Source organism: Artibeus jamaicensis, unplaced genomic scaffold (genome assembly GCF_021234435.1).
Source record: "Artibeus jamaicensis isolate MK-2021 breed Jamaican fruit bat unplaced genomic scaffold, CSHL_Jam_final contig_923, whole genome shotgun sequence".
NCBI lineage: Eukaryota > Metazoa > Chordata > Mammalia > Chiroptera > Phyllostomidae > Artibeus > Artibeus jamaicensis.
In genome coordinates this window covers 16021227-16034190 of record NW_026522014.1, presented here as the reverse complement: position 1 = coordinate 16034190, position 12964 = coordinate 16021227, and the positions used below count along the sequence as shown (strand labels likewise).

The following is a 12964-nucleotide window of genomic DNA, read 5'->3' as shown; positions in this document are numbered from 1 at the left end:
ATTCTTGAGAGAGAAAATCCTGGAAGTAAACTCTAAAAGCAAGATTGTAGAGATGAGGAAAAGGAGGCTCAGAGAATGGAGTAATTTTTGTGTGGTCATTTGACACATAGAAACTGGAAGAAATGAGATTGGTCTCAGAAACTTGGGAACTGTCCTCTCTCTAACACTGCTTGGCCCCATGGATTCTGGTAAAGCACTACTAAGTTTTGAGTGACATCTGATTTCCCCATTGGTAAAAACCAGTGTACATTCAAGAGGCCTTCAGTCTGTCCATAGGAGGGGTGCTTACTTTCAGACATGGCTACTGTTTTGTGAAACCCCTCCATGTCTCTTTCTTGACTAGCTTCATAGAAGAACGTAATGTCCACCATTTTGTGCTACATTTTAGCTTTCTTCTTCCTCCTGGGAGATGCAGCAGGGCAAGCAGTAATAGGAGAGGGTGGAAAGAGGAGTGTAGGTACAGTTTTTGAGCTAAATTAGAGGAGGTAAAGCTAGAGATTTCTCTTCATGTCAAGAAAAAGGCCATTAAAGATCTGTCTGTTCTCACTTTCAGGGGCTACATAAAATAAATGCAGAATTACCTAGGCAGTCTCATAAAAGAAAGCCTAGATTAGCAGATGGCTTCTTCATTGCAACTTATTATATAAGGTAGTTCTGACTGAAGATTTCCAGCAACATTCATAAAACAACTTCAGACCCAAGAAAGAAGGAATGCATTATAATTATTTTACTAAGAAGTTACTGGGATATGTTTCTCTTGTTAGAATGTAAAACACTAATTTTGAACAATAAACATTGCTGAACCGTTTTCCATTCTACAGAACGTAGATGTACACAAGACCACATGAGCAGCACCACATGGGAAAGAAAAGCAGCCTCTATTTCTCATAAGTAACTAAAGAATTGATGTACAGTGTTACAATAGAGTAAATCACTTATCAAGTATGTCAAATAAAAACAAATGAAACAGCCCAATAAATTAGCTTGCTTTTCTTTACTAAGCAAGTACAACACAATGATCCAACTTGGATTTATAACCTAATGCCCCGAAGCTGCAGCAAGAATTTCACACAAAGCCTTCTGACCTAGCAAAAGTTACTATTCTGTGTTTGCCAATTTTTTTCTATGGAACAGATGGAAAACATAAAATGGTTTGCACTTTATTTCAAAATTACCATAATTTTCCTAATAAAATGGTTATACTTTATATTCAGTCAGATATGCTGTTTCCAAGCATAAAACCAAAGAAAATTTCCTGATGCTCATCAGTATTTTTTTCCTGATGCACCTTCAAGACACAGAATGTCAGGGCAATGAAGTTATGCTAGAGAGAAGGGCAACCATGAGAAAATCAGTAAAGAGCAAAAAAAAAAAAAAAAAGAAAAAGAAAGAAAGAGAAAATAGGCACACCTCTTGGGCACACCATCCACATTCTGGATCCAGCGCGAGGCACCGGGTGCAGGACGCTGCATTCGAAGAAGCACATCTATTGTTTTCTGTAATGGAGGACAGAATGAGGGGTCAGGGTTTACTCTCCTATTGGGAAATACATGCAATCCTAGACCAAGTGTTTTTTGAAAACTGAAATAACTGACCAATAGCTTTAAGTACATGGCATCAAAAAATATATGTAACTTCTTTGGGAAGAGTTAACCTGCTCACAGCTATTAATAGATACTGCACTTCCTAAAGAGTTATTATTTGGGGAAAATGAGAGTGGTAAAAATGTGATTTTAGCCAAGTTTGGGGGTTTGGCTTGAATTCTGCTGCAATAGTACAGGACCCTCCAAAGTTTTAATGTGCTGAAGTTTCACTGTATTTCATATTATTTGAACCAATGAAGTGTTTTTGGATTTAGAATTTTTCCTGTAAAAATAATCAAATGCAGACCTCAATCTCAACATGTATATTCATATTTGAGTCATAGTAAATGAACTTTCTGAGGAACAATCTTGATGGGCATATACTATAATTAATTTGGGTTAACACTGTAAAATTGATTATTTGGGCTTGAAGGGTATCAGAAACAGATATATGATTCAGTATTTTAAAGGGAAAGTTGTTAAAATGAATGAGTTATTTTAGTTAGTGTAATTTATCTCACTGGATCACTTTAAGATCATTGCCAATTCACTTTTCCATTGATATCTACACTTGGCTGTGACATTTTAGTAACATAGTTATGCCTAGAAAATACTTACCTTTATCTCTCTAGCCACTAAATACACCATTAAAAAAGGCTCATCATTATAGATTTGAACACAAAATAATGAGTCAAATTCTTTTATTGAGTTTTTAGTGGAATAATCACATACTTTCTATATTCTTCCTACATGCTCCGTATATTCTCTCCTTTGCTATTTGCAATGAAAACACCCCAAGGACACTGGAAACTACAGCATCCTATCCAGCTCACTACTCACAGGCACACAGTAAATAACCTAGTCATGCTGGTTGTAAGCGGCTCACAGCCCAGACGAGAGGAGAACTATACCAGCAAACAATAAAATACAGTGTTTTAAGCACAAGAGAGATATCGCCAAGGCCCTAGAACGCAGTGAGGAGCTTCTGGGAAAGGGCACGTTGAAGGGTGTCTCCCCAGAGGCCATGGGATCTAGTGTGTTTCTTTGCCACCTCACTTTATTTCTTCTAATCTGTGTTTATATCTTTTGAACAATATAATAGGCATGAAAAAAGACTGTGTGTGCACAATCACTTTGACATGGGAGTTTGAAAGAGGACAGAGCCCACAAAATCTCTAGCTGTTCCCATCCAATTGCTTTATCTTTTGCTTCTTTTTCAATTTGCCCCACACATTCTAAAATACAGGGCTAAAACAGCTGTGACCTGGAGGGGGGATGGGATGGGTGTTGGCAGTGGGAAGAAAGAGAGAGGAACTGTAGGGGAGCAATTATAGCAGAAAGTTGCTAACTGTGGCGGAGTGAGTACTCTTCCCTGTAACTCCCCGGACACCAAGGAGTTAAGCTGAAAGCATCCTTTCCTCACATCCCTGCTGTTCCATTATCTCCTCCCTTGCACCCTTTGTCCTTGGCTCTATATCAACTTTTAAAATACATTATCTAAAAAATTCTTCACTAATATAGATGCACTGGCCTAGAATACCAAGGAGAAAAAAAACTAATGTTTGAGGTTCCCTTTACTACTAGTGTGGCCACCTAAGTACGAAGACTCCATAGCCTAAAATCCTTCCATGTGGCTTAGCCTGCAAAACTATAGAACCTGCTTATTCCTAAAATATTCAGAAGAGGGAGTGACCTTTTAACTTGTCCCAGAAAGGAAAAGAATTTAGGTCTAGAAATCAAGCACATTTGCAGACCTAACTTGACCTTTATCAACTCTTAAACTTGACCCAACTTGAACATGGAATTAAGTTTATTACAAATCAGACTTGACCATGCCTTTACAGAATAGGTAGGGCTTTTGCTCTGGCAGTTAAGACTTCAGTCTTCTGGATGGGAAGCAGCAGATCCCATGACTCTGGTCTTCATGTTTGTAATAGTTTTCTGGCTCTGTCCTAAGTTAACCCAGATTCAAGTTCAAGTCAGGCTCCTACTTCCACAGCACATGAGCTTAATAATGAATGTACAAGCAAATAATCTGTTTTCTTTGATTTCTACTTTCTGACTGCTTTCTATACAAAGTTCTAGGCTATCCTCTGTTCTCAAACTTTTGACACCTAAGGATGATGACCATGAGGGATACGGACTTTGGTTCTGTCTATACTTCCCAGGTTCCAAAGCTAACGTTTCTCAGAGTCTACATAACTACTGTAAAATAACCCATAAATGGATATGGAGGAGGTGGGCTTTACGGTTCCACAGAACTGGAGGAAGGCCATAAATGGAACTCCATAGGAATAGTGTCAAATGTTATTGCCGGGGAGTGTCATCGTTAGACCTCATGGAAGACAAGCCAGATATACTTCGGTAAATAGAATGTTAAAGATTTTCTCTTTAATTTTAAAATGTGCAAGTAAGTAATCACCTAACACAAAACTATCACACCAATTATAGCAATTCTTTATACTAAATGGACATTCTAGTCTGGGGGCTGTTTGTCACTATGTGTGGGGAATCTGTGTATGTTTGTCTCTCACACACACTTCTGTGCAAACAAGTCTTTATACTGCACACACATCGGTGTGTGACTTCTGTTTACAGACGCAGCATCTGCCTGTGGAGCTACTCATTTCTTTCCCATCCCTGGTTCCACATCCCAGGAAGGCTACTTTCCAGACATGGTTTCCTAGCAGTTCTCATTGCTGACACCTCATTAGAGGTTGTGCCTCCTGAGTGGTTCTTCTTCCCTCTGTGACGGTGGTAGCTTCTCGTCCATTTCTTTGTCCAGTGATGTGAAATTAAACACCTTGTTTTTTATGTTCTAGCACCATGTTTTCATTAAGGATAGTTTTTAATGGATCATACTGGAAACTCTTAAGCCAATGGAAGTAGAATGATAATATTTTAAGCCACATATCCTTAGAACCGTCTCTCGTATCATTCTTTTTTCAGTTCCAAGTGCCTCAAACATCGTATCATTAGAGAAATGTGCTGCTATGGCAGAAGTCAGTAGAGAATTCAACATCATATTGTCAGTAAGTGTGTACATGCTGAATACTTCTATTCCTTCATCTCTGAGCATGGGCTGAGAGTCTCACTTTTTCTCATTTTGTTACAATTGGGGATAAGAAATGTGATGAGGAAGCATTGCTAAATGGGTGTGGGGAACAAAGGCCCCAGTTTTTGAAGCACTGCTCCATAGTAATCACGTGCCCTTAGACTACTTACCAAAATTCTCCAAGGCTTCATTTCCTCCACCGTAACACAGGGCTAACTACTCCTCTCAGGTTGGTCCAGAATAAGTCCAGCCATTGTTAATATAATGAGAACAGTTTGAGCAGCATCAGTGTAACCTGGCAGCCAAGGAGAGTGGACTGGATCGCACATGTGTGAACAATGATGACTTCACTGTACTAGTCAGTGGGGGCAGTAGACGCTGTTGAGTGAGTATGTGTACTGTGCTGCTATTGCATTCAAACTAACTGAGTAGAGCAACAAATCTACATCAAATTCCTTTGCAGAAACTATTTAGGTGACTCATAAGGCTGCACCTATGGTTAGCTAGTGACTGGCAGCTTCATCACGATGAAGCACCCTCTTATGCATCATGTCTTGTGCAGTTTTTTTGGTGAAACATCAAAACACCCATGTGGCTTAGACCTCCTACAGCCCAAATTTGGTGACCTGCAACTTCTGGATTTTCTCAAAAATAAAATCACCATTGAAAGGGAAGAGATTTCACACTGTCAACAAGATTCAGGAAAATACAGTGAGGCAGCTGATGGTGACTGAGAGAACTGTGTGAGGTCCTAAGGTACCTACTTTAATTAAAGGCATCATTGTCCTATATACAGTGTTTCTTATATTTTGCATCTTCTTCAATAAATGGCTCTATCTTTCATACTACATGGCTGGATACCTTTTGGACAAACCTCATATATCAGAATACTGATATAAGGTGAAATGAACAAGTATAAGCATGCCAAGAACAGTGCTTATGGTATAGTAGACACTGAGTACAGGGACTATTGTAGTGTCATTATAATTAATATTGTGTAAGTTATATGCACAAATACACATATATGTATTTCTATCCTTGCATTTAATTCTAGCTTTAAAAAAAGGAAGGCATTAGGAATCTTTAAGTATGTTGTAAATGTAGTTAGCTGTCTTTAAAATGAAAGTCACTTGGTTTATAAAGGCAAAGGTTTAAAAAATCTAGCTAATATATAAAATACCTATAAAGGTAAAAGTTTCTGTATTTTAGTTATTTCAAAATGATTCTTTGAAGCCATTTTAATCAGGTATACACATATCAGTCTCATCTATCACAAATACAGTTTTGGCCTGAATATAATTGAAATCCTAAAAATGTCTTAGAATACTTTCATTTTGTTCACATCTTGCAAAGTGAACATGACTTAACCTGAATGATTTTTGAATTATTTCCCAGAATTTAATGTTTATGATGCATGTGAAATGACCTCTATAACTGTCTGTCAGGCAGTATAATAAATATCCATTGTTAACTGGCCAGAGTACACAACAATCAGGTACTACATATTCATGACACTCTTTCAGGTGTTCTTTGTTTTGGATATGGATTTATCCATATTATCTTGAGAATGTTTAATCTTTAGAAGTGAAAGGAAAAAGAAAATGGACTGAAAATAAATAAGTAAACTAAAGAAGGCAATAGAAAATTCTATGGTAGATTGGGATCTTTCTGTAAATCAAGTGATCAGATCAGTGAAGGTTTTAGGGAATGTTGTTAATGTTTTTCTGCTCCAAAGTCTAAGACAAAAAATTTTAACAAAATTTAAAGAATATCCATAGTTATCTGGTAGAAGAAGCCACTAAAACTGATAGAAAATGTAGTCCTTGATGTTAAGAACCAATGATTCTGATTCTCTTGTTACTCCTAGAGAGAATGATTTGTGAAAAAATGCAGAAATACGCTTTTTCCCCCCAGGCAGTATCCTCTTCCTAATTGTATTTACTCTACAAATTAAATTAAACTTGGATAATTATAAAAGCTACTTCCTTTAAAAAATAACAACAAAGTAAACACTGTTATGAATATGTAGTCTACTTTGATAACATTCAAAACCAGGCTAATTGAGTACATGTAGAATAAAGTTTGGAGTATAACTTACGGATTTCCTTGCTCTAGATGTAAATCATGTGCACGTAAATTTTATAGATACCTTCAAAATTACCTGATTATTGAAAGCTCTCTTTACCCAGGAATTTAATATATGCTATCATTTGATAAAAAGAATCAAAATGAAGAAATAGATTGGTGTTCTAATAACTTGCAATTACCTAGCTATTCCAAGTTTTGACTGAGGAATTGTTTTCTAAAAGCCCCTTTAAAAATACAGGGAGGGAAGGCATGGTCAGGGCCACTTCTTGGAAAAGCAGGCACAAGAAACCAAAGCAAAGTCACTCGGAAGGATGGGGAGCTCTGTGGAAAAGGCAGATGAGTGTAGGAAGCTCTGAAGAGCAGAAGTGTATTTGGGGGAAGGTAGCACCTCAGGCGGTATCTGAAAGCAGAGGAAGCAAGGAAATAGTACAACTACTGGTGTTTCTCTCTTTCTCCTCATTTTCTTTTTCTCCCCCTTGAACTTCATGTATACATAATGCAAAATGGCATTCTTTATTTATGGCATTTTTCATTTGCTCTTTTACTTAGCATTCAGAATTTATGAAACATAATTTTACTGTTGAAATAGACAAAGCAGATATAATTAAAAGAATTAAAATAATACATATATGGCAAAATGTCAGCTTACTAAAATATTTTTTGCAACAAGTGCATACTTCAATTGTACTCATACATATTTAATTGAAAAATTCATTTTAATTATTGTAGTTTGCTGCAGAATTGTCCATTCAGAAAGCACTACTCCGTAGCAACAACACCCAGCCTCCAGTATTCTCCTCCTCTGCCTCTACCACATTGATTGTTTCAAGCCTGTATCAAATAAGCATTCAGCTCATTAAAATGAAAATGAGTTATTCTTTATGGGGAAAATCACTTTGTCTAAATAAGCTTGCCTCTACTTGCACTTGAAAAAACATATACCCATATTTATTTCAGGGAGAAGCAGCTTAGATTCATTTCTTGTCTTCTCTGTTAGTTGTACCAGTGAACAGCTATATTTGATCATCTAGAGGTATATTTGGAGGAATAGGTGGTGGTATGATAACGTTCAATTTTTACATAGGGGCTCAGAAGAAAGGGTGAAGGAATGGAGACATCATAAGAAAGTCTAACTGTTTTAGCTCCCCAGAGGAAGCACCTGACTGACAGAGATTCTTGGCAAGTGAGTCACTGAAAAGGCTAGTGCGGTGAGAAGGTCAGGATGGGAGAAGGTGCTGAGCAAAGATGTTAATCCAGTTGAAGTCATCCTCAAGGAACTGCACTCGGAGCACAAATGTCATGACAGTGTTGTGCCCCTTCAGGGGAGGGGGTTCTGGCTTTTACACTCCCATCAGTCTATCACTGGCAACAGCATTCTGGAGGGGGCTGAGGGGTTAGGACAGGTTAATCTCCAGACATCTCTGAGTCATGTGGCTTGCTCTGAAGAAGGCCAGTCCTTTTGAGAAGGTGGCAGCTGTCACCTTCTCAAAGGTGTCAGTTCTCGGAGGACAGGTGGTTACATGCCTCCTTTAGGCCCAGAATCTGAGCCTGGCAACTGGAACATAATAAATGTGCGATGAATAAATGATATTCTTAGTGACCAGAACAGAACTCAGAGCAGCTGGGGAACAGTGTGGCGCCTCTATGGAAGGAGGTCTAGACCAGCAGCAGCCATCTCTGGGCCTGAGGGAGCCTTTCCCATGGAAGCCAGTGCTAAGGGTGGCAAAAAGTAAAGGAATTTAAGATATGCTATCCTCAGCATATATTTCATATATGCCACTCACCTCACTATGGGATTAGTGCCCCGTTCTGGATTGTCTCAGAACTGGTTCTGACGTAAGGGGAAAATTCAACCGAGTTTTGATAATAAGAGAAAGACTTGAGCAGGATTAATGTAAATGCTCTAATAGCAGAACATTACTTCATGTGAAATAGACCATACACTATGAAGAGTTTGTTTTTTCACATTTTCTTTTTCCTCGGAAAAGTAAGACTACCAGTAAGGCTGTCAGTTCTCGGAGGACAGGTGGTTACATGCCTCCTTTAGGCCCAGAATCTGAGCCTGGCAACTGGAACATAATAAATGTGCGATGAATAAATGATATTCTAAATTGAGATTAACTTGGCAATTTAATGTCTTAAGTTTTTGTAGCTCTTGATTATTTATATTTTTAAAAGAATCTTCATTTCTGTAGAGGAAGTGGAGTCAGTCAGGCTCCCTCACCCAGGAGTCTGGGCAGCTATGACTTTGCTGTATTCATATAACCTTGAGAATGGGCCTCTGTGAGCAGAATCATGTTCTGTTATACAGTATCTGGTCACCCTGCCGGCTTTGTGTGCATTCAGTGTATAAAGGTTTGGGACTTCCTGTGGCACGACACAGGGCTTGCAGTGCATGTGAGCCACCCCAGAATAAAGGCGTGTCGGACATCTGACAGCTCCGTGAGTTTTCTTCCGTCTGCCCGCATCCCGTGTGAACTGGCCCGGCCATGAATGGCTGCGAGACAATTTCCAAAACCCGCTTATTGAAAAGGGCAATATAATTACATTTACTTAATGATCCACATGTGCATGGACTCACCTTGATGTTTCCAAATGTGAATAAAACCAAACAGCTTAGGTGACAAGTTTCCTTTCTTTATAATTGGTTTTCTGATATTGTACAGTGCTGTTGATTTATATTCTAAAGCAAGGCTAGTTAAATTCAATATATCATGAAGTGATTGACTTGAAATAGCACTTTTTAAATGCTACTGTTATCAAATGCAAAAACATGAAACCCAGTTTTTTCCCTTATTGCTTAGGTCTAAATCAAATTTCAATTCAGCTAGTTTCCTCCTACTCCCCAAGGTTAAGTAATTTCTTTCTGAGCAGAACTTCCTTATAATACCAGTGTTAAAAAAATAGCACTTTATCTTTGCTTCTCATTAATGAGGTTTACTAAGCTTTTATTCTGTGTAATCTGTATGTTTCAGAGGCAGGTGTCAACCTCCTTTGTTACACAGTATGAAGATTTTTGGAGAAGCAAAGGGGTGGGGATGGGGAAAGGCACTTTCAACATTGGGCAGGTTAAGAAATGTTAGGGCAATGCTATGCATTCCATCAGCCTGCCCTGCCCTGTTTGGGGCAATCCCGCCGTGAGTCAGAACTTCATGTGTGCTGGAATGGCATGAATCAAAACTCTATTCATGTTGGGATTTACAAGAAGAGCCATTGCAAAGCCACTGATGACACTTATTTGTGTTGAAAGAGGCCATCACAAGGAGGGTGCTCTGGTGGTGTCATATCACAACCATTCATTGTTATTCATTTACACACATTTTAATCAACTTTGCTTTGGGAAAGTTTTGATTGCGGCATCCATTGGATGACTGTATAACTTATGGTCGATATGAGAACACTTTAAGTTGAAAGGGGCACCATTAATGACAGTGATGCAGCAGGCGTACACTGGAATTTCTCGGGTGAGCTGACATCTATGGTCACCGTACATGCACAGTAGTTTGGTGGTGTAGAACAAGAAAAGAAAGCAATGGTCAAGGTGACAGGAGATGTGAAAGGAGAAAGAGAACATCATAGTTAGTGATGAAGTTAGTGATGAATCTCTTCACGTTAAGGAGGCTCTGGCAGGTTTTGAAGGGTAGGTACAATGCCGAAATCTGGTTAAAAGTTGTTTGTAGATTAAATGCTGCCTACACCTTGATATATATCCATTGATGTGGGAAAGAGATGAAAGAGTATTAAGAATTGTTGTCACTTGCATTTGCAAATGACCTTGCCAGTTCATGTTATTTCCTAGACAACGAAGCTGCTTTTGGCAGGCCCAGCAGGTAGGTGTTCACTCTCCAACAGTGATCATTCCTGAGGAGGATCACAGTGGGTTTGTCGTTGCTCCTCCACCTGAGTACATAGGCTTGGTTTCTGGCGCTCACTCACCTGGGGGGAATTTGTGAGAAAGCGGGAGAAACTCAGGAAGAAAGATGGGGTTCAAAACACAGCACCCCTCAGTATAGCTTCAGATTTGGAACTTCAAAACGGATCGAAATGTCAAGATGCAGGGAGGGCTCCAGAGGCCCCTCGGAGGCAGATTCTGGTGAAAGCTGCATTTGTCTAACTTGGAAAAGCAGCATTAGTCATGTGCTTTGTGTCTTGTTTTAACTGGAACTTTTCCATACATTCCAACTGTCCTGTTTATGAGGCACACTCCCTTTTTATAAAAGCCAAAATATTCACCGATTTCCCACTCTGTTGCTCTAAATAATGTTTTTAATCCAACACACTAGAGTTCCAGGGGCTCTTCCTATTTTTCTAACGCTTGGCAGGTATGAATTTCCTTTTCCCCCTAAAAAAGAAATCATACCACATTCACATCAAAACCACAAATGCCATAGTTAAGGAAGTAAAAGAAATGCTTTGGATAATAAAAAAATGCATTTTCTGCATTCTATTGTCTAAACCTGAAGTTACATCACAGGTGTGCACTTTAATAATCAGAGTAGCCAAAAATACCCCCTGTATTTACTATATTTACTGTATAGTAAAGATTTTTGTTCTAAGTAAAAATAAAGAAATTAAAACCTGAAGTGAATTTTGGTTCATTTCACATTTGGTACTCCTGTAATTATATTTCACTCTGCCACTTGAAAAATCAAATCTATATATACAACAAATTATAATTAGAGAAAATAAAAACTACTTATTAAGCGATTACTCTGTTTTGGGTCCTATATCAAGGCCTTTGTATGTATTATCTCATTGAAACCTTACGACAGTCCTATGAGGGAAGCATCACCATGCCCATTTAACAGATGGGGAACTGAAGCTTAGGTGAAGCATCACCCCACAGTCACACAGCTACAAGTACAGAGATCAGGCTTGAACCCAGTTCCGACTACAGAGCCTTTTTTCCCCTTAAACTCGATATGCAATTAGGAATACCAGAAAGACAATTATACTGAAGTACAATTTAAAACGCTTGCTAATTGTGCTATTGTCAGTCTTTAAGTGATGACTCAATAATAATTCTCATGTGGGTCAAGACGATTCTTTCACACAAGTGGTTTGTCATTATTTTTCCTGTCATCAGTCCCCCTTTAGAGATGAGGAAGCTAGACTCTCCCATAGGATTATTTTCTATCCTCAGTGCCAGAGACTTCCTAAATGTTTCACTGCCCTTTGCGAAATTCATTTTGTTTCCGTGCACAAGGAAACAGTTTAAAGACTAAAGCCCCAGCCTGAACACCTCACCAAGTGCCAGAATTAAACTGGTTGGCACTCTTTCAGGATGGGGGAGCGCTTCTCCATTTACAACTGTGTTTCCCTAACTTCTTGCCAGGGGATGGTTCTGGGCTGCATGCTAATTAGGCTGAAGCACTTGAAATGATGTTTGTAGTTGCTGTTTGCATTTGTGAATTTCCAGTTCTGCCTTGGAAGCCAGATCTGGAATAGGGCAGTAGGCACTTGTTCTATTCTCTGCCTATCCTCTGACCTCGGCTTCATAATTTAACTTCGCTGAGGTTTTGCTTCCTTGCTGATGAGGTAGGCAAAATGATCTTCCTCCTCTTTATGTGCTGCATTCATTCACTGAGTTGTAAAAACACTTTAAAAAGTAGAATGTAAGTTAAATAACATGATGGGTGGAGAACATGTGCTTTAAGGCATGTACAATTCTGTTCATTTATGAGAATGTTTTAAGATGTAATGTATTTTAACATGGAAGGATTATCTTAAAAGGCCATCCAATATTCTGTTAGGTATATCAATTGCCCAGTAATGCAGTCATTCACTGTTTTATGTTCTAACATTGTCAGCAAGGAGGCACAAGCAAGCTTTAGGAAGGATGGAAGTGTTCTGCATGCTGATTGTAACGGTAGCATCACAGGTCCACACACACATCTGTGAAAACCCGTTGATTGACACTTTCAATAGACGCAATTTATTGCTGTAAATTATATCAAAGTTGATGTAACATAGCATTTAAAAGTTTTACTTTTAAATTCTACATTTTGAACATTTTGAATTCAAAGGAAATTCTGAATTATAATAAAAGGATTTTCACCTAAATATCTTATAGGATAGAAATTTAATCTTCTGTAATACTTTAGTTACTTTAAATTATTTCAGGTAATAATTGCCCAGTTTAATTTGATTGGCAGAAATTTTACTAAGTCCTTCTTTATACATATAATTACCTATGCTTTACCTCATAGTCTTCAGTGTGTATTTCCTAAGAGCAAGG

General features: G+C 38.4%; 1 protein-coding gene across 7 annotated transcripts in view; it reads right to left on the bottom strand.

Annotated features, from left to right (window-relative positions):
* The window catches only part of ITGB8 (integrin subunit beta 8), an 83990-nt gene that overhangs the window by 50786 nt on the left and 20240 nt on the right, over window positions 1–12964 (bottom strand). For all 7 annotated transcript variants that reach the window (XM_037163890.2, XM_037163894.2, XM_037163893.2 and 4 more), the window contains exon 2: window positions 1411–1496. In XM_037163890.2, the coding sequence (XP_037019785.2) occupies window positions 1411–1496 (86 nt within the window). The remainder of the gene's footprint in view (window positions 1–1410; window positions 1497–12964) is intronic.